This window comes from Myxocyprinus asiaticus, chromosome 4 (genome assembly GCF_019703515.2).
Source record: "Myxocyprinus asiaticus isolate MX2 ecotype Aquarium Trade chromosome 4, UBuf_Myxa_2, whole genome shotgun sequence".
Lineage (NCBI taxonomy): Eukaryota > Metazoa > Chordata > Actinopteri > Cypriniformes > Catostomidae > Myxocyprinus > Myxocyprinus asiaticus.
The window spans coordinates 59,352,295-59,375,219 of record NC_059347.1 but is presented as its reverse complement, the minus strand read 5'-3'; the positions used below and the strand labels follow the sequence as shown (position 1 = coordinate 59,375,219).

The window sequence follows — 22,925 nt, the reverse complement described above, 5'->3', positions numbered from 1 at the left end:
TTAGACACCGGCCACACTGCTGTGAGAGGTGTTTAGAGGAGCATTTAAATATGAGGACGCTCAAGACTACACGTAAAATATCAACTAGTTTGACATTAAAATGTGTTATCAATGACTTCATGCACCATTCTATGAGTAGAATTCACACGAGATCAGTAAAAGAAACAGTTTTAACTACTCTACTTCATTAAACATGCAATAGATAATGTGTCATTTTTAATGTTTACCTTTTGCATTTACGGCACTAATCCGCTAACACGCTATTCGCAGTATTTATGCGCTGATTGCAGTCTGTTATTGTAATTTATGATGACACTGATACTACTGCAAAGATGGGTGTATAAAAGAGTGTAAATGGGTAGAATACAGACAAAAACAATTATGATTAGAGGCATATCTTTCTTTGGGCAGATGTGTGAATGGCTTTCAGCTGCACATGAGTGAAGCAGCATTACAAATTTAAGAGTATCTGAGTAGATAGTAAAATCACATGACGTTCTTGGAAAATCTCGTACAGATGTAGGTAAATTTGCACCAGCTCGCTAATAACTCTGCACGGCGGTGTGTTCATGATGACTGATCTTAACTGACTGAACAGGAAATAGCTGACGCCTCAAAGTAAGTGGAGCTACAGGTCACACCTAACGATGACGTGGACCAAATGCAGTAAAAAGGCGTTTGGCAGCCGGTAAGTTCTCCTGAAAGTTTGTGCTGGCGAGCTGTTACGAACCACCAAAACAAACTCAAAAACACCTTTTTTTTGGCTCGATTTCATTCTAAATGACGTCACATCCATTCATTTTTCGATTTCATAGGAGGTGTGCAGGGGCCTTAAGAAAGAAAGTCACACTGGTTTGGAATGACACGGGGGTGAGTAAATGATGACAGAGTTTTCACTTTTGGGTGAACTATTTCTTTCATTGTCCCACTGATTACCAAGTTACTGTCCATTAAATATGAGCTAGACAGTCTAGTACACACACTGCATTTGTTCAAGATAACTGACCCTATGAATGTATACTGCGGTGGCGCCTGTTTGGAGCGTCCTAAGATACGGATATCACATATGGCAGCTTCAGTGGAGTCTCGCGGGATGAACTTAATACATAACCTCCTCTTCCTGAATGCTGGTTCCTCTGCGAAGAGAGAGGAACACATTAAAGAAAGTGAAAGGGAGGGAAAGAATAGAATGAGGTCACTGCTTGAACTGAAAGAATGAAAGCAGATCATTTCACACAATAAATTAATTATTTAAGACCAGAAAGGAACTAAATCCACAAGGGAGGCCATTTCATTAATGCAAGATATCAGGCTGCATGTTTAAAAGCTCTGAATAAGAAGCTTCGGTATGTGATCTGGCAGGAACATGTAGCTGTAAAGTGAAAAACAGTGAATGAGACGAGTGCTTACGTGTGTCCACTGTTTCCTGTATGGGAATGAATCCCACAGGCAGCGTGTCCTTGATGTCAATGAGCTTCATGTCTACAAGCACGTTTCCTAAATGACTCTGTGGAGAGAGATACAGTACATGACATCTCTTTGATGTCCTAATGTTGTAAGCATGTAATTCAGGTTCTGTTTGCTCTATCAAACTGCAAAAACTTTTATTTTGATTCCACTAGGTGGCAGCAAGTACTAGGAAATTTTTTTTTTCCTCTATCACCTTCCATCACAATATACAGATCTGAAATGCAGGTGTCGCTCTAACACAGTTGAGCAACATAACATAAATAAAAAAGTGATGGTAGTCTCTGAAAAGTTCAGATTCTAAGCTTTCAAATGGTACCAAAATATGAGTGTCCTATGTATCCGGGGACTTTTACATCTTTAGTGTAAACTTATCTTTGTGTTTGGCCCCGCCCATACAGTATAAGGAGTATCTAAACATGCTCTAGTTATTTAAAAAGTTTTCCCCTTTTCTGCTTTCAGATTAAAAAGGCACTCCAGGCTGAACACAGAACAAAAAGTCGCCTCCTAATAGATGTTCTTGATAAAGAAATGAAGGAATGACTCACATTCTCCTTGGAGAACGCTCTGGTGAAGCACAGATAGCGGGTCACCTTGGATTTAAACAGACCGTCTTTCCACAAGTCTGCATCAATCCCATCTGTGGTTTGTGCAACCTAAAAGAACAGAGAAACAAAGATAATTGACTTGACTGTTTATGTGACTGATCGCTTGATTATTTTTCCATTTGGAGAAGGTCACTTGTTTTCAGCTTTCTGTTTCTCTGAATTGATTACAGGAATAGTTCATCCAAAAATGAGAATTCTGTTGTCAAAATAAGCTCCATAATATTAGACTTATGGACTGTATTCCAAATCTTCTGAAGCCATAAAATAACTTCATATGAGAAACTGACTGGCATTTTAATAGTTATTCACTGAAAATCTTTGCCTCCGCCGTAGCTCTCAGATCTCATGCGTGTTTGCATATATTCAAATATGGCGAGTCAAGATGCTTCAATCGAGAATTGATGTTAACAATGCCAGACACAACATGCCAAGTTATTTCAGATGAGACTGTAAAGCTACAGCAGAGGGAAAGATTTTAAGTGCATAACAAATTTCTGTCTGTTCCCTGTTGTATGGCTTCAGAAGACTTGGAAATGGCTCACGAGCCATATGGACTAATTTTATGTTGATTTTTTGTCCTTTTGGAGCTCGATGGCAGGGTCAGAAAATAAGGGGGGCTCAGGGCAAAAATGCGGCCAAAATGATAAAAATACTAGAGCCCGACCGATATTATCGGCCGATATAGCCTTTCACCGATATATCTGTATCGGCGTATATGTTTACCGATATGCTCAGATATGAAAACTTTTTTTTCAGAACATATAATGCAGAAAACAATGCTTTAAATTGGTGTCATTACGTAGTTTGTCCAGCAGAGCGCGCTCCGACTCCATTGTTCACAGAGCTGAGCTGACGGTGGTTCTGCAGACAGGGCGGAGTTGAGCGGTGTGTTCTCCATAAATTGCTAACTAGTTTGTGAAATACATACTGGAAAGTTAAGAAAAAATGACCCCATCATTTTCCCTTTTCAATATAACTAATATAATGTTAACCCTGTCCCTGACAACCACATCACTCATGTCTGTTTGCTGTTAGCCAGTTATAGTTTGTCAGTGCAGTCAGTAATGTCACAGATTGAAAGGTAAATATCAGAGCAACTTTTTGCAGCTCAGCATACAACGGTGCGGTGGTGGATTGTGTCTGTTGATTGTTGATTTCACGCTACGTTGTTACCTAGTTGGTGAGATGCAATGCTGGTCCATCTTTTACTCTCCGTGACAATGAGCTTATAGCTAACTAGCTAACCACGTAGCTACTTTCATTGCTTTTCAGCTGAGTGGAAGCTAATGTGTAAACGTATTCACCAAACTGTTTTGTTCAGGATTCACAGTTTGGTACCCCTTAAAGCGAACAATTCCAGCCATTGCATTTACAAAATGTAATATTTAAAAGTCTGGTTTTCCACCGTTGAAAGACTGGCAGTATTAAAATAGTTAGCACGTGACTGATACTAAACAGTACTGATGTTTATTTAGCTATTTTATTGTATTTTTATTTATTCTTTATTTTCTCAGTGTTCATTTCCAGAATTTGTTGACAATATATAATAATAATGTCAAATATTCTTTGATAAAAAATATTTAAGAAAGCAGCCTTCTGAGTACCTTTGCATAGTCGTATCGGTGCAAAATCGGTGAACAATTCACATAGAAAAGGTCTGTTTTCATTCCAGCTCAAAAATGAACTACATCAGCCACCATATCGGTAATCGGTGAATTTTCCCTCTCTAAAATCGGTATCGGTCTCAAAAATACCATATCAGTCGGGCTCTAAAAAATACCCCCCAAATTTAAAATGCAGGGGCAAAAAATACTCTCGTAATGAATTATCTTATTTGTAACATCTGATAATAATGCCTAATATTTTATTATAGTCTTATTTATAAATATTTTGGCTTGAGTTTATGTTGATCAAATTTTTAGGTTAAGAGGTAATAAATTCTGAGTCTTGAAAATGTGTATTAATGAATTGATTAAACTGAAGTCAATGGATGAGAGACAGTTTGTTTTAAATTGTTAGAAAAAATAATTTCAAATAACAATTTCTGGCACTGCTTGATCACCATCCACTTTTATTGTACAGACAAAAGCAGCTTGAAATTCTGCTAAACATCTCCTTTTGTATTCCATAGAAGATCGAAAGTCTGGAACAACATGAGGTTACATTACGTCAAAATGTTTTTGAGTGAAATAATCTTGTAAAGAATTAACAAATGTCTTTATGTGCAGTATGGCATGAGTGAAATTACACCCCAGAACAGCCCTTTTTTAGTTGGAGGCCACATTTTAAAGTTTTCAACAGATTGCAAATAGTCATTTATAAGACTCTAATTAGCTTCTCAAGAGGTCTGTGGGAAATTCTCCCTCATTATTAGCCCTGCAGATTAAGACAATGCCGGATGAACCACACCAGCGGATATTTGTGTGTAGCTCACTGCAGTCTTTACAGTGCAGCTCTGTTCCTGATGTCTATCTCAAGAGCAGCCAACATGCATGATTGCTCCATTAACAGCCTGAGCTGCCCACACACAGAGCCGTCCATCAGCCACGCCATGGCAACCCACTTCCCGTGAACCATTTGGCAAACACAGCTAAACACTGAGCTGCTAAATTCCACATGAGCGTTTGGGTAAGACTGCTGTCTGAAAAGACAAAGCATTCGGTCTTATGGAACATAACGGCGGTTTATCCGAAAAGCAATATATAATTTGTACTTAATGCTTAATGTGTCTTTTTAATTTTTTTAATCAAATGTAACATAATATAAGAGCAATTGTATATTTTAGGTGGCGTGACTTCACTATTCTCTTTCGTAATTTTTTAAACAAAAATTTACCTTCGCTTAAGGGCTGAGTACAAAAAGCGATTTAATTAATCAATAGTTCGGTTCGCTTATAACATGCATTTAGAACAGCACCGGAGGAGCAATTCACCAAATATTGAATAAGAAACAGATTAAATTACTGTGAACTTGCCCAAATACAGACACGTACAGGACGTCCTGGAGTGTTCCAACCGTCAAAATAAAAGCGCAAGGGTTTAAAAATTCAAGGTGCACGACTGAAATATATTGCTCTTGTATGATAAAATTCTAAAAGTCAATATTAATAAAAAAAAAAAAAAAAAATTAAACAAAATTACAACAATATTTAAGTTGGCTGGGTTCGAAAAAATAACTTGATGAAAAGTGGACTGATATCTTACAACTAAAGTGAGCAAAATAGAGGTCTGAATCATTTAAAGTACAGATACAATTAAAAAAAAAATGCGCAAAGAAAACTGGCTTCTTTTCTACTGAAGACTTTTACTAGAATTACTGTTAATTTTGCTGTTGCATTATCCAGTAGACTAGTTAACAATAATGTTTTTCTTAATAGACTATACATTTATATTGAAATAATGTGTAGTTAGAGGATTGTGTTTCTTTACATATAAAAATTTCCCCCAATTAATATCACTTAGTGAAGTATAGATATTCTAAACTGATTAGGAAAAAAAACACTGTTATCGGATCGGGATCAGGATTGGTATCGGTATCAGCGATACCACACGGTATCGGAAGAGAAAAGGGGTATCGGTGCATCCATAATTTGAAGGATTGAAAACCACTCTTAACTTTAATAGCTTTAAAACAGTGAATACAATCATTTAAGTCGTAATATGTTACAACTCATAGCTTTTTTACATTTCTGAACGTTACTTTGAATGCTTGATACTGCTGCAAAAAAAAAACATAAAGCACTGTTTTCTTCATTACATCTTTATTCTATTGTTTTTATTTGGTCTATTGCTTCTAACTTGTTCTTTGTTTTTACTTAATTACTGACTGTTAACTTGTCTTAAACAATTACTTGATAACTATGTTTGCTCAGATTAGTTAGTATTGTAAATTGGCATTGAGAATCATCAAATTGCTTTCATATGTAAGCAAAATTGTCATTTTAACTGAAATATTCCCAAACTGAACCGAAATCAGAATCTAATCGTATCAAGAGCTTGTTCATCGAATCGAACTGGAAACCTGTATCGATACCCAGCTGTAGTTAAAGGAAAGTTCCGGGTTCAATACAAGTTAAGCTCAATCGACAGCATTTTTGGCATAATGTTGATCATCACAAAAATTAATTTAGACTTGTCTCTCCTTTTCTTTAAAAAAAGCAAAAATCGAGGTTCCAGTGAGGCACTTACAATGGAAGTGAGGGCCAGTTTTGCAGGGTTTAAAGACAGAAATGTGAAGCTTATAATTGTATAAAAGCACTTACATTAATTGGTCTGTTAAATCTCATTTATTATTTGAGCTGTAAAGTTATTTAAATTGTCATTTTTAGTCACTTTAGGATTTTAGGCTTTGTTGACATTACACCGTCATGGCAACGAAGATGTAAAATTGGCTACAACTTTCCCCAGAAAAGGTTAGTGAGTGATTTTATCACACTAAAATCATGTTTACACACACATTGTGTATGTCTTGTGGCTATACATTTGAAACAGTGAGTATTTTAACATACATTTTTTTTTTGGCCCCATTCACTTCCATTTTAAGTGCCTCACTGTAACCTCCATTTTTGCTTTTTTTAAAGAAAAGGAGAGACGAGTCGAAATAAGTTTGTAGTAATCAATATTATGCCACAAATGCTGCCGAACCCGGAACATTCCTTTAACTGGTTCATTTTAAACGGTCCTCTGGTGTGACTGAATTTTTAAAAGTAAAAATATTGTATGCAGTCTCTCAGTTAAAATGAGGTCATAAATGTGGCATGTATAGTAATTATAAAATAAATAATATTAAAAAAAATGCTGTTTAAAATAGTTTTGCATCAACTACCCATCTGTCTCCAAATAGACTAAAGATCTGTTTATTCCCTGCCCATGTCCCCTATACACTCTGCTCTATGGTACAACTTTTGGACCACTTTATTCAGGTCAGAGCACACGACATCATGCAAAACTAATGAAGAAAGAGGAAACATACACCAATCAGCCACAACATTAAAACCACCCGGCTAATATTATGTAGGTCCCCCTCGTGCCGCCAAAACAGCGCCGACCCGCATCTCAGTTTTGCATTCCGAGATGATATTCTTCTCACCACAATTATACAGAGCGATTATCTGAGTTACCGTAGACTTTGTCAGTTCGAACCCGCCTGGCCATTTTCTGTTGACCTCTCTCATCAACAAGACATTTCCATCCGCAGAACTGCCGCTCATGGGCTGGTTTGAGTATTTCTGTAACTGCTGATCTCCTGGGATTTTCACACACAACAGTTTCTAGAATTTACTCCGAATGGTGCCTGTGCAAACGTTCTTAGTTCGGGGCAATGGAGGAGTCAGGAGACAACGAAGCAGGTCCAAGGTTAGCCCTTTAATTGGCAGTTTCTTTGACTACACACATGACGGTAAACGTTTAATAAATTTATAAATAAACAAACATGTTAATAAATGTGGCACACTCTCAGACGCTGTGGTGCTTTAGGTTACTCTCTCTCCTCTCTGATGGTCTGGCGTGCCTTTTAAGTTTCCCTCCGCCATCACTATAATGACAAGTGTTAGAGATCATTATGAAACAGGTGACGAGCCTTACCGCTCTCTCTATCCCACAGACCGACACATGACCACAGTGCCGAAAACAAGAAACATCCAGTGAGTGTCAGTTCTGTGGATGGAAACACCTTGTTGATGAGAGAGGTCAACGGAGAATGGCCAGACTGGTTTGAACTGACAAAGTCTACGGTAACTCAGATAACCGCTCTGTACAATTGTGATGAGAAGAATATCATCTCAGAATGCTATTTTGAAATGCAGGTTGGTGCCGTTTTGGCGGCACGGGGGGGACCTACACATTACGCGGAATGAGTCAAACCAAACGTTTACTCTCAACAGTGAAAGGATCTCTGTGCTGAACTTCTCCACTACTCTACTCAAACACTAGCGAGTAAAATCTGAACATTTACCAGCCAGTGGCTAATTACAGACATTTATAGTCGCACAACACAAACTTTGGTTGCATATGCGAGTAATTTACTCACATGGCAGAGATCTTGGGATTTAAGAATTGATATAGAGATTGTTCAAATAAAGATCGCGATGCATCAGAAAATTGATATTTTTATCCAGCCCTAGATCTGTCACACTGTACTACTTTGAACTTTTTCAAACCCCTACTGCTTCATCTACTGGTAATGTATTTCACTCTGAACAATAAATGAATGACAATGACCTCATTAAATTGCCTTGGTAGCATGTTTGTCGAGTCAACAAGAGTCAACTACACCCAAGTATAAAAATAGCATAGGGCTGTGACTTCAGGGGTTCCCCAAGGGTCAGTCCTCGGTCCTCTGTAATTTGATGATGAACAGACAGAACGACCCAAGTAGTTCACTGTTAGAGCCTGAAACAACAGATCACTCTCTGGCAGTTAAATTTACTCTGTTTGCGTGTAGAGTACAGTGATTCTGCCTTTTGAGATGGAGATGGGTGGGAGATGAAGGGCGGGAATGCGTGCTATCAACAGACCTTGCTTTCACAAACTGTCGCAATCCACACAGAAAGCATTGTAAAACTCTGTGCTTGGTTGACGACAACGACTGGAACAGCCAAAGGAAACACAACAATCCCACTGCACGTTTTATTGCCAAAGTAGATCCAGATCATGTGTGGGCTCTTACCAAGAAGACAGTGGGGTCCAAAAATCTAAGACCATTAGAGAAAATTCTTCTCTTCTGGCTTCTAATTTCTTAAACATCTTCTCATTAGAAATTATATTATCAACATAAGTCATCAATATTATCAGGTAATTTTAATGTTATTATGTAATTTGAGTTAAAAGTTAAAGTTACTTGAAACAAAATACATTTAAAGAATTTCTTAGTATTCATGCTTCATCTTTTGCTTTACATGCACAGCATGCACTCGCGCTGGCATGGACTCCACAAGTTTGTGCAAAACACAGATTTTAAATTGTTGATTTTCAATGTGGTGTCAGACTTCTGAACTCCACTGTACAATGGTGCAAAAACATGTTAAAAACCACAGAATTTCAGCAACCTATGCCTGAACTCTTTTCTGAAGGTTAATGCTTAAGATCAACCAAGTGAGCAGCAGAAATGTACTTTCTTGGGCGTAATGAGATATTAATGTCAGGCAATTAACAAGATGCATCATGTAAACATCAATTTTCATGATAATAAGCTATGTGGCATTCTCCCAAAAGGTTCTCAAGGAGAACTCATGCACTGAAATAGAAGGTAAAATGAGAGCACAAGACTGATTATTGTAAACAAACTCTTTTTTTTTTTTAAAAGACCTCTCCTTGGTCCCCTTGAAACTCCTGCTGGTTTTATTACGTAGATGTTGCCCGCATAGCTGAGTGCATTTAAAAGTCAGGAGCTGGGAAAATAGCCCCACCACACACAGATCGTATTTCCCTCAGCCTGAATTGTGAATGCTTTTGAATTGCAGCTACCACGGTGCAACTGAGATGAACAGTTTGTGTTCAGATCTGCAGTGGTGTTTGTTAATATCAACTGTAAATCCACAGCTGAGTACGTCCAGCATTGTTCTTCCATTACATAATCAACAATTACACAAGACCCATCATGTTTCAGCACTCAAACAAGTCTGTTTTACCTAGCGATTTAGACAAAGTGCCTCATAAGACTGAAACGTGACAAGAAAACATAGAAACAGGTTATTTTGCATATTGATCACGAGTTAATGAAGTGAAAAACAAACAGTAAGCATGTGTTACAAAACCAAGTAAAGGTTTTTTTAGGGTAGTGATACCAAAAAAATTTCCTATGCTGATTAATTATTTAATTAATTAATAATACTGATAATTAATTATATTAACTACCACTTTATTAACTGCATTATAATATTTTGTACATTTGAGTAATTACATAATTATCTGAATTTTAATTATCTGAATTATTATATTTATAATAGATATATTATATATAATAATAATTAATATTAAAAATAACTATTTATTTGGGATGGGCATTACAAATCATTTTTGTAGTCGAGTGCTCTTACACACACACAAAAAAAGAACGAATAATTGACTAATTGAAATTTATGTTCAACTTTCAACCCGGTTTTTCTTATTTAAAAATTAGCTCCATATGCATAACAAAAACATCTAGACTCAAAAATGACAAAAAACATTTGCACTCACACATAGAAACATACATTACAAGTCTTCCGGAGAAATACAATCATTTTATATAATGACAGAATTGACTTTTTTGGGTGAATCCAATGCTTTGAGTTATAATGGCAAGATTTAAGTGAGAGAAGCAGTTTCATTGTTACCCACGGCAGGCAAAGGCACAAAGGAAAATCAAGTTGCAATATTCAAGTAGTGTTTTTACTAGTCAAATACTCGATTAATCAGTTACCCATGCACATCAATACTTTTTATAAATATTATTGTTTCGTGACAGCCTTACTCAGCAAATATTTATATATGCTATTAATTCGATTAATTAATAAGCATATCATGTACTTAATTCGATTTAAACAAAATATTATCGATTGAGAGCCATAAATGAGTGCATGTTGAGTAAATATTGTGCTAAAGGAGTACATTTTTGCATCTTGGTGTGCATCTTATTTGCTACAATTAATTCTAAATGTTTATCATTTTGGCCATCATGTGTGTGTTTGAAAAGATGTCTAGGTTGGTAGCTCACTAGGTTTTAAAGCACACACGTAGTGTCTCATGCATTCTAAAAATTAACCCTAACCCAAAAAGGAACTAGAGGTACTTTCTAAGGGGCTATTCAGAGACCTGTTTACACCTGGTATTAAGATGCGATGTCGCACCCAACATGGCTTCAACTTGACATGGCTTATTAAAAACTGAGACGCTAAAAAAGCAATGCATATGGACACAGAACGTGTTTTGTGTGAATGGCCCCTTACAGATATGATTTCTTGATTCAGAGGAATAAAGAGAAATCTGCTTTAATTCCATATGCACTTTTTACAAAGAAAGAACTTTGGGAGGCTTTTCTTGCTTGTATCTGACTGACAGTAAAGTAAAGGACACTTACCACATCATAGCCGGTGGGAGCTCTGTTTCTTGAGGCCACAACTCCTACGCCAGTGATTGGGTCCATTGGCATCTCTGGCAGGGCATCTGAAAGGTCCCGTACCTCAGGCATCATGGAGGAGTTCTGAGGAAACAAGAGTATAGTCAAATTTACAAGTAAAGTTTAGATTAAACACTACGCATGCACCGATATGAAGATTAAAAGAAAAATAAGATTAAAAAATAAAAAAAAAATTAAAAAAAGATAACATGATATGAAAAAAAAACAAAACATTGTAAAAAAAAATATATTGTACTTCTGTTTTTCCAGTTCAAAACAACAGAACTCACATTTTACACGTATGTACAGTATATGATAGAACATTACGAAATCATACTATGCATATGTTGGGTAATTCCATGGAAAGTCAACCACATCATGGAAAAAGAAAAGTTTTAACCAAAGGAACAAAATCCCTTTCAAATTCTGTATTATAGTGGTATAATGGATAATGCCGTCCAGACCGCAAGAGGGCGCCGCTTGCTCACACAGCGCTGACTGAATCACTGAATGCAGACTGTGGCTGCATCCCAAACTGAAAAATGCTGCCTTCGGAGGTATACAGAGGAAGGATGAAAATAAGGTGCTTTTCAAACTGTTCAGAGACCAATTTCCTTAAGAGTTCCATTCATTCAAAAACACTGTCAATTAAGCAGTTAGGCTAACTGATTAGGCAGCTGGATACATTTTCGGATGCAGCATATCTTGTAAAAGGCACCTTTTAAGGTTTAGCAATTGTGCAAGGCCATGCGTGATTTCAATCTTTTTTCTTTTGATTTTCTCCCCAATTTGGAATGCCCAATTCCCAATGCGCTCTAAGTCCTCGTGGTGGCGTAGTGACTCGTCTCAATCTGGGTGGCGGTGGACAAATCTCAGTTGCCTCCGCATCTGAGACCGTCAATCCGCGCATCTTATCACGTGGCTTGTTGAGCGCGTTACCGCGAAGACCTAGGGCGCGTGGAGGCTCATGCTATTCTCCGCGGCATCCACGCACAACTCACCACGCGCCCCACCGAGAGCGAGAACCACATTATAGCGACCACGAGGAGGTAAACCCAACGTGACTCTACCCACCCTAGCAACTGGGCCAAATGATTGCTTAGGAAGCCTGACTGGAGTCATTCAGCACACCCTGGATTCGAACGTGCGACTCCATGTGTGATAGTCAGCGTCTTTACTTGCTGAGCTACCCAGGCCCCCCGTGTGATTTCAATCTTAATTCAATCAGTCATGCAGCATTAATGGATATCATACCGATGTATCAGAAGTCAAAGTCTGCTGGTTTTAATGCATTTTGGTAAGTGATGCTTTCACAACTGTCACGTCAGTCTATGGCATTTTTTCCGCATTAATGTTCTTAGGAGTGCCAACCCTTCTATATATAGTGGCTATGATTCTTATTTCTGGATTGTGCATTTGAATTCACAGAGTTTTTACAAAGTGTGTTACTAATGAAATACTGTATAAATAAACCATCGGTTTTTCATATCAGCATTTTCATGCTTATAACTGATATGCCGATGCTTTTAATTTGGTCAATAATTGTCCAATAAATTTTGACAGTCGATACATCAGTGCATCCCTACAAAACACTCTTGACAGAACATGCAACCAAACATTCAGGCTGGGAGATTTGCCTGAATAGTGTTTGTTTAGTCTGAAGTTTCTAAAGCATTCAATTACAATGGGTTCGTAAGGTTTCACAACATTGCTGACATCTTAAAATCTATAAGGTTGAGTGTAAAGTGCTGCTAAAATGGCCTCCGTAGTTCGTTGGAATGTCACAACACTCACTACAATACCCACATTTAAGCAAGCCAATATCCAAACATCTCCAAGTGAGAGAGACAACACAGAGCAGAATAAACCATGATGACACTGCCAAAATATGAAGACAAACTGACAAATGCAACAAAGTCACAGTGCAAGAGACATGTTTGAACAGAATTTATTGGTTTGTAGAATAGAACAATAGTCTAGAGGGTGGGTACGATGCACTGAACCATACCAGCAACGGTTCCATGCAACTCATTCTCATGGTTACTTTTCCTTTAAGTAAGAATAAGTATAAGGAATAGTTCACATAAAAATGAAAATGTCATTCCACACCCATTTGACTTTCCTTCATGAAATCAAGCCGCAGCCTACATTCTTTTTCTCAATAAATATCCTGTTTCACTTGGAAATATTGCGATTGCGAATTCCATTTCATGTTGACGCTAAAATTAAGCCCTTTCTCATACAATGAAAAAGCAAACAGTGACCACAGGCTGTTACGCTCCTTAATGACAATTCACTGAATGGAATAGAGCAGCATCAACATTCTTCAAAACTTCCTCTGCATCTGAATATCCATACTTCCCTATTATAAATTATGGCAAAAACAGTATTCCAATTGGAGTTGTATTTCCGAATCCTCAGTATTCATAAAACAGCAGGTGAGAAATACCAGGATGACTTACTATATCCGGCTCACTGATCAGCAGTTACAGAAATACTCAAACCAACCCGTCACATTTTTTCCCCATTCTGATGTTTGATGTGAACATTAACTGAAGCTCCTGACCCGTATCTGCATGATTGTACGCACTGAACTGCTGCCACTTGATTAACTGATTAGATAACCGCATGGATGATTGTTGATGCCAGATGGGCTGGTTACAGTATTTCTGTAACTGCTGATCTCCTGGGATTTTCACGCACAACAGTCTCTAGAATTTACTCCGAATGGTGCCAAAAACAAAAAACATCCAGTGAGCGGCAGTTCTGTGGATGAAAACACCTTGTTGATGAGAGAGGTCAACAGAGAATGGCCAGACTGGTTTGAACTGACAAAGTCTATGGTAACTCAGATAACCACTCTGTACAATTGTGGAGAGAAGAATATAATGTCAGAATGCTATACTGAGATGCGGGTTGGCACTGTTTTGGTGGCACGAGGGGGACCTACACATTATTAGGCAGGTGGTTTTAATGTTGTGGCTGATCGGTGTATGATATTAGTTTTATTGATATTTGCCTTTTTATCATTAGACAAGACAGTTAAAAGTTACAGGGAACTGTTGAGGAGAGAGAGGGAAAATGAAACAGATGAGCACTTTATTATGAGCTCGAACGCGTCTACCACGGCTCTGATAAGCGGAGAGTTTAAACGACACTGTGTTGCACACTGGTCGATTATTTAGTAACACGATGGCACGTAACAACAAAACAAACCATGACTGGTCGTTTACATGTCTTTGTCACTTCACGTGCAAGCAGGCGATTCTCGGCGCTGTCAAGAAACAAATCGGGCAAAGGGGAAAATTTATCGGCTGATGCCGGTAATTAAAACAATTCTGAACATCGGCCGATTTATCGGCCTTGGGATATATATATCGGTCAACCGCTATCAAAAACAGTACATACTCTGACAGTACATGATAGGGCTGACAATATAGCTAAGAAAGAACATTCGAATTTGTTACTTAAATATTACCAAAGTTCAAATTAAATTTGAATTTGAAAGACATTATTTAAGGTGAGTTAAAAGCTACAAGACAATTGTTTTTTTCTACATCTACAAGAGTGCGCAATAATTCAGAACAAATCTGTTAACAAGAGTGTGTAAAATTATGAAGTCAAAAGATTTAGGTCGAATTCCAGTCTAATCCCTTTGAAGACTTTACCCTCCACTATGAGAGCTTTGGAGAGCTAAAAGGTGTTCAAAAACCATGGTCATTCGGAACTCAATTTTTAAGTTACATTTTTTGGAAATTCTCTTTGAAGCGACCATACAGCATGACTATCATGATGTTCTCCCCTTAAAGTGCCCTTCGGAGGATGATTTATCCCATTTGGAACACAAGGTTAGCCAGTTTACTTTCTGAAATCTTAAATTAAAAAGTCAATTGACAAAAGAAACGCTATCCAATAGACATTTCTGTGTTACCATGGTGTTGCACTTTAGCGCATACTCGTGCTTAAGTATTACCATAGATATGAGCTTCATAAAACCGGCAATAATACCACTTTGTTTCTCATTAAATACAGTTGTATGTGCATACCTTACGCTTATGCAGCGAGACACTGATAAGAGAGCAAGACACAACAGTGAAAGACCTCCTCCTCAGGGGATGTTCACTCTGAATGCATGTTTTTACATGGAAGCATGCACTAGATGGACGTCTCGTGCAGGAGCGCTGCATTGTTAGACACTGCGTCCATGTAAAAAGAACATTCATCCTTTGAAGCTCATCTCAAGACAACGCATTCTGTTTTAATCACTGAGCTTAGTCTGATTTTAGCCCTAGAATGCGACTGGTTCAATGGTTTGTGTGTCGTTGTCGTCACTGCTTGGCACACGTCCAAAATTCGAATGCACAATTTTAGCATTCGAATGTGCATTTCTGTTTTACATTCGACAAATATTCGAATTTCACATTTTTATTTGACAGCCCTAGAACATGATTTCAAACTCAGCTTTCCTCTTTGTTGCACAGAAGAAATTCATATAGGTTTGGAACAACAAGTGTTACAAAAACACAATTTTTATAATTGGGTAAACTATCCCATTAATACAATGGACTAACAATATCAAGAGTAGGAGATATTGATGCCCAGACCAAAAGCTACATTTAGCAGGATTCTGGTAACAAAGTCTGCTTGTTTGAAGTCTGTAAACACACTTCCAAATCATCCGAGAGGCAATACCGAACAAGAGCATACATGTTCCGCAAAAACGTAAAAAGTCTTGAGTGGTAAAAACAGGAAACTACCACAGATTAACATATTAAGCAAAGAGTTCAAGGGAAAAACTGCTCGGCACAGCTGTGATAACCACAAATGACACTGACGCTGCATTTGTGGCGGTATCTTGGTATCGTCTCCATCATGTTGAGTTTGTCTTTATCACAAATCAGTTTCTCACAAATCAATACCGCACTGATTTGGAGTCAGGGTTCATTGTTCCTGGGTGTCTAAAGAGTCATGTAGTCGCATACAAATTAAACACAGTCTTTGCATAGAGTTAAAAGCTTTGGAGGAACCTTGGCAACCAGGCCGACCCTCAGTATTATCCAAAACAAGCCACAAAGAAGCTGTCAAATCATTGAGCGCAAGGAAGCAGCTTGCAGCAAGACAAACAGACAGAGTGGGTGAAGGGAGGCAGAGCGAGAGAGCGAGGCCAAACTGAGAGCATGTGAGAACTCTACAGCCCAAAGAGAGTGTTAAAAAATGGTGTGACATCAATGGAGTCAACAGTGCGAAAACCAAACATGAATAGACTGCATTTGTTAACAGGGAAGGAATGCAGTTCTTACTTAAAGGGAAATCACACAGGCTCTGTTTACACCTGGTATTAAGATGTGTATTGGATAGGGCTGCAACGGTACACATAATTCACGGTTCGGTACGTACCTCGGTAATAAAGCGTATCGAAAAACGGTCAGCGGGAGATGTGATTGTAAACACGGAGACAGTGCACAACAGCGAAAGCCGCCGGGTAGTGTATGTTCACGTTGATGGAATAACTGTCCTGTTGCAGTGAGAGGCTGATTGAATGGTGTGGCGAGACTAACTTGCACAGTCTGTTTATGATTTGCTCCCGAAGCTCAAGAGACACATGTGATGATGTCAACACAAATGAGTTATCATGTTAGATGTGCTTCCAGAGACATACCGCCTTCGGTGAAACAGAGCCAACACACAGCCTTCGTCCTGTTGACAACTCGTTGCCCAGTATTACTGTAGTTTACTGCGAAACAATAATGCTCCCAAACAACAGATTTTAGAGATGACGGTGGGTCTTCAATCTCTGGCTTATTTAAGTCCAACATATTTATAATTTGTTTAGTTCTATCACAGTTGGGAAAAATAGCGAGCTAGCTAGTATAAACTTCACATGCTTTTATCTGATCCGCAGTTTCTAGCGTACCGGGTGGCGCTCTTTTCTGTTAAGTTTTGGTTCCGTGCGGTCCCGTGTTGCTCCGCAATTTTTTTTTCATTTTAGTTCCAAGTCGTTTGTGTTGTTCGTTAAGATGTAATCATTCATGTGACTGCGTGTACCATTCCTGTATCCGTTCGGGTCGGCGCGGATACATGTACCGTAGCAGCCCTAGTATTGGAAGATCCAATCAGAAGTGAACAGGCGAGACACATCACTGTTTACACCTTGTCGTAAATTGTGCGATATGCCAGTGGGTGGTGCTGTAAATGCTTATAAACGAATGTGCGTTTACTAGGGCTGGGCGATATGTCTTAAATTATATCTCAATTTTTTTTCAGCCTATTGACAATATTCGATATATATCTCGATAATTATGTATTTGCTCTAAAATGGCTCAAAAGTGTTTGTTTTTATAATCAGAGGAGCCATCATTTCATCCAAACAGCCATTGTAGCCAAGTAGATTCAATATTTTAAAGACATTAAAATTATGCTTTTTGACTAAATAAACACAAGGGAGAATGAATTTCAATAATTTATAATTTATAATTACTTTTATATTTCATACGCAATGATACATAGTAGCTTAATAAAAAGCATTATTTACCTTCAAATGTTTTTTCTGTTCAAAGCATCTTCACTGACTTATTTTTGACATCCCAGTTGAACATTGCATAATACTAAATTATTACTGTGGGACACGTCAGGTTTATTATTATAATATAATGCTGAATTATCATTATTATTCTGATTATTAGATACGCATTATACAAAAGTAATATATTTCTGTCCAGTTTCTATATTTCTGTCCAATATATTTCTTCACAATGAGCTTTTATTTTGACATAGAAAAGGCAATGTGTATTTGACAGTTCACAATCTTCCGCATTTCCTGAAACGCTGTAATCTCCTTTTCTGTTATTCTGTGCCACGTTTGTAGATTTGTATAATAACTTGTAGAGGTTACTAATGTTTGGAATTGTCAAATGCTTAAACCTGCATTACTTTGATTTCACAATGCACATGAACTGATCTGAGAACACCACCATGTGCGTGCACACAGACCAGCACGTATTCTGAAGCGCTCACAAACCATGTTTATCTGTTTGTAAATCGCAGCCTTTTGTGGATTAATAATCACAAATGACTGACCTGCCATTTTGATATTATTTCGATTAATTGCGCAGCCCTAAAGGATCATGAGATTAATCTACTGATGCGCTCTTTATGAAACTTAATGGCCAAATGAAAGCATATTAAAATCATCACGATATTCACAATATTGGTCAATTTTACATCGTCAGCAAAATTATCACGATTATATCGTTAATATTCTACATATTGCCCAGCCCTAGTGTTTACACTACAAATCCAAAGTGATTATAAGTTTTAAACCACAATTTGACCACCTCTGAATGTGGTTGAAGTGGACAAATCTAAAAAAAAATTGGCCCCCATTTACATCCATCCTTTTTGAAAACAAAAAGAAAAAAAATCAGCCAAAATGCAACTTAATACCAGGTGTAAACGAGACTTTATTCTTATCTTATGTAATCAAGTTAGGTGAACAAACATTCTGAGTTTTCAGAGTGGAAGACTTCCAAAATCTATTCATACTAGGGTTGTTGATTTAACACGTTAATTCAGCCCGATTGTAAAATAATGCGTAAAAAAAAAAAATGTACACGATTAATCATGTTCCCGGATCGCAATAAGAAATATTCCTGTCATTGGAACAATTCAAGCTTGAAGTACCATATGTTTTCAGCAGGGGGCAGTAAGCGAATCTCCAGCTGTATAGGCAACACGCAGCTGTACAGGGAACAAACAAAACTCAGGCTTGCTTGACACTAGCGACAGCACAAGATGAGTATGCGTTCTCGAGTTCAAACACAGCACAATTCCGAATGCAGGGTTCTCAAGACATGTTTTTTTAAAGTTTCAAACTATGTTTAACTTGGCACAGCGACCTAAAAATGCGGCTTTTATGAGTCGAAGCAACCAAAGTGAGACCCTCCAAAACTGTCCGTCTGATGCAAGTACACTGACGCGTCCTTATTAAAGCCTATATAAAAGTAATGTAGCAGATTGAAAGGTAAACATCAGAGCATTTTTTGGCAGCTCAGCAGACAACGGTGCGGTGGTGGATTGTGTCTGTTGAGTGTTGATTTCAAGCTATGTTGTTACCTAGTTGGTGAGACGCAATGCTGGAAAGTAAATAAACAACGTCTATCTTTTACTCTCTGTGACAACAAGCTTATAGCTAACTAGCTAACCACGTAGCTAATTTCATTGCTTTTCAGCTTAGTGGAAGCTAATTTGTAAACGTATTCACCAAACTGTTTTGTTCAGGATTCACAGTTTGGTACCCCTTCAACCGAACAATTCCAGTCGTTGCATATATAAAATGTAATGTTTAAAAGTCTGGTTTTCCACCGTTGAAAGTTTCCCCTGAACTTGTATAGCAGAATATGGTGCAACACCGCTGCCGCTGTTTATCTGTCGCATTTATGTACTACGGCTGATGTATTTAGCTATATTTTATTTTTATTTAATCTTTATTTTAATGGTCAGCATTTGACTGATATTACACAGTACTGATGTTTATTTAGCTATTTATTTTATTTTTATTTATTCTTTATTTTAATGGTCAGCAACTGACTGATATTGAACATACAGAATTGATGTTTTTTTAAGCTATTTATTGTATTTTTATTTATTCTTTATTTTCTCAGTGTTCATTTCTAGAATTTGTTGACAATGTATAATAATAATAATGTCAAATATTCTTTGATAAAAATATTTAAGAAAGTAGCCTTTTGAGTACCTTTGCATAGTCATATCAGTGCAAAATCAGTGCACAATCCACATAGAAAAGGTCTGTTTTCATTCCAGCTCAAAAATTAACTATATCAGCCACCATATCGGTAATCAGTGAATTTTCCCCCTCTAAAATAGGTATCGGTCTCAAAAAAACCATATCGGTCGGGCTCTAGTCTAAACATTTTAACCTGCTGTAAAATTACTGTTAATGCGCGGCCTTCTGTCATAATAAATAAAATTATCTTTAAGGTAAATAAATGAATGCACACCAAAGCATTAATTATAAACACCAGACACATCACCCTTTCTGAAACTTGAGCAGGACAGACTCTGTGCTTCCGCTTAAACATCAGCATCAGATCTCATATCACATCACTTATGTGCCAACAGGACAGAACCGTCTCAGATGGCCCAGATGCTGGCACTGTCAACTCACTGCCAACTGAAAAGTCTGGAGCCACAAAGAAAGACATGTCAGTCTTCTACAATAAGGATGCCAGCCCAATCAGGCCATTGCTTCATTTATGCCATCATATCAGAGCTGCTGCACGTATTTCAATTTAACATGGATTAATTAAAAACATACTGCTAAAAAATAACATTAAAAATCCTTATTATTGAGCACTGTATTTGTTAGTTTTGTAGCTTGTTCAAGTTTACTCCACCTCTCTAACAAAACATGTTTATTTGCACAGGTGGCAGAAGCAAATGCTCAAGACAAACAAATGAAACCATGCCTTTTAACTGGCAGACTGGCACAGTTTTGTGAACTGCATGGGCCACCTTAATCACATCTACTCTAATTATCTAATTATTCTTACTGCATTACTAGAGGTCAACCGATAGTGGAATTTGCAAATATCGATAACTAATGTGGTGGGAAAGGCAGATAACCGATAAATCGTCCGATAGTTTTTAAAGATGATTTATAAGAAGTTATATATATATATAGAGAGAGAGAGAGAGAGAGAGATAGATATATATATATACACACACACACACACACACACACATTTCTTTATTATGACGGGCAAAGAATAAGAGTACAAACTGACTAAAATCCCAGATGCAGTTTTTTGGTCAACCAAAATCCCAATTATAACCAGAAAAAAATTAAGATTTGGTGCATAATGCAGGACCTTTAAAGTATAAAGTCTGAAACACACTGGGGACTCTTATTTTGAAATGCTAAAAGAAATATCTGCAACTATCAACACAGTTTTTGCCGATATCCGATAGTACCAAAAAGCAACTATCGGCACCGATTAATCGGTAAAACCAATATCGGTCTACCTCTACGCATAACCTCTGTTTATACGGTCCACCCTCTTTCTGCGAATGACAACAGTGGCTGTTTAATAATTTTACAGTTAATGCAACAGGCAAATTAGGGAATGTAAATGTGCAAATAAATAAATAAATAAATACTGGACTGCAGATTCCCATAATGATTAGTACCAATATACATGGTACCCCCAAGAACACCACTCTTCTACCATGGTACATGTACAATGGTGCAGGTTCTTTGATAAATCATATGTATATAAAAAATCCGAATCAACACAAAAAAACTACTATAACATAGCAGATGTCATATTCCCCAATATAGACGAGCACTGTTCTCCATAATAAATAAGACAACTGTCAGTATTCCCCCCGTGCTACTGAAACGTTTCTGCATTAAAAAAAATTGGCAAATATATGCTTGAGATAACAAAGCACTTAAATAATATTTCAAAAATCCTTTACAATAACATTATCTACCCATCACTGACTGGTACCCCATTTACTGCCATACAAAACAATTCACAGCTCCTTTAAAAACATTTAACCACTTACACATATATATTTATCTCCGATTATTTATTTTTTTCATTACGATTATGATACGATTTAAAAACCTGAATATTCGCATTGTAGCGCACGATAACACATTCAGTTTTGCACATTAGCATTAGCTCCCTGGTTGCTAGGAGACTCCATAGAGATTCAGTGTTTAGCCTAGCCTAGCATGCTAACAAGCTAAAACAGTTTCCAAAATTCCAAATAAACAAGTCAAACATTAAAGTGAGCGTCGACTTAACTGTATGCGGCAATGCGTCCTTGCTTTTCGGACAAAAGCAGCGTTTCATGCCCGCAGCGCAAGGCGGTAGCAGCAGGCCGCAGGAGCCTCGGCTGTGCGTGTAAGCAGAGCGGAGCGGAGCGAGAGGGAATGCGGCGGGAGGGGGAGCGAAAGCTCGGCAGTGGCGGAAGAAATGCAGAGCAGCAGAAGCGAATATGGTAATGGACGCCTGTCTTACCCCAGTGCGGTCAACAAACACACTTCAAAACACACACAGATTGACGCTGTGAAGAGATGTAATGCCGATGGTTCCTCTTCTGTCTGTATTACATTTCACAGCTGAAGTGTTACTACTCCCTTACACTTCAGCTGTGAACGATTTAATCCATTTTAATCGACGCCTTTCTCCTTTATTTGTGAGAGTGTCCTGAGAAGCTATTGTGAGACTGTGTGTGTGTGTGTGCGTGCGTGCGTGTTCTGTGTGTTCTGTGGGTTTGTTGTTGATGTGGTTTCAGTGTTTTTGCCATTTAATATTATACAGGTTTATACTACAGTATGGGGACCAAATGTCCCCATAAGGATAGCAAAACCACTTACATTGTGGGGCCCAACCAGCAGTCCCAACGAGGGAAATGGCTTATTAAACATACTAAATTATGTTTTTTTGAAAATGCAAAAATGTTTCTGTGAGGGTTAGGGTATCGAAATTATCGTTAGATATGTATAAAATCCATAAAATGCATGGAAGTCTATGGAGAGTCCCCACAATGATATAAAAACAAGTTTGTGTATAGTTTCAAACTGATATACCCAAATTGCTGCAGAAATTACATCTTAAGGATTAAAACATTCATGTTGCATATTTACTGTCATCAGAATCAGCTTTATTGCCAAGTATGCTTACACACACAAGGAATTTGTCATGGTGACAAAAGCATCCAGTG

General features: G+C 37.7%; 1 protein-coding gene across 3 annotated transcripts in view; it reads right to left on the bottom strand.

Moving 5' to 3' along the window:
* Positions 1 to 22,434, bottom strand: part of LOC127440040 (multivesicular body subunit 12B-like) — a 37,234-nt gene extending 14,800 nt beyond the window's left edge. For 2 of the 3 annotated variants that reach the window (XR_007897057.1, XM_051696417.1), the window contains exons 1-5: positions 22,004 to 22,192; positions 11,133 to 11,255; positions 2,016 to 2,123; positions 1,411 to 1,507; positions 1,007 to 1,136 (exon numbers count right to left, since the gene is read on the bottom strand). Coding sequence is in view for 2 of the 3 variants with exons in the window: in XM_051696417.1 (XP_051552377.1) it covers positions 1,007 to 1,136; positions 1,411 to 1,507; positions 2,016 to 2,123; positions 11,133 to 11,255; positions 22,004 to 22,051 (506 nt within the window). In the remaining variant the exon portion in view is untranslated. Of the gene's footprint in view, positions 1 to 1,006; positions 1,137 to 1,410; positions 1,508 to 2,015; positions 2,124 to 11,132; positions 11,256 to 22,003; positions 22,193 to 22,219 lie in introns of those variants that run through there. The other variant, XM_051696419.1, reaches the window with a different exon arrangement.
* Positions 22,435 to 22,925: the final 491 nt, after the last annotated feature.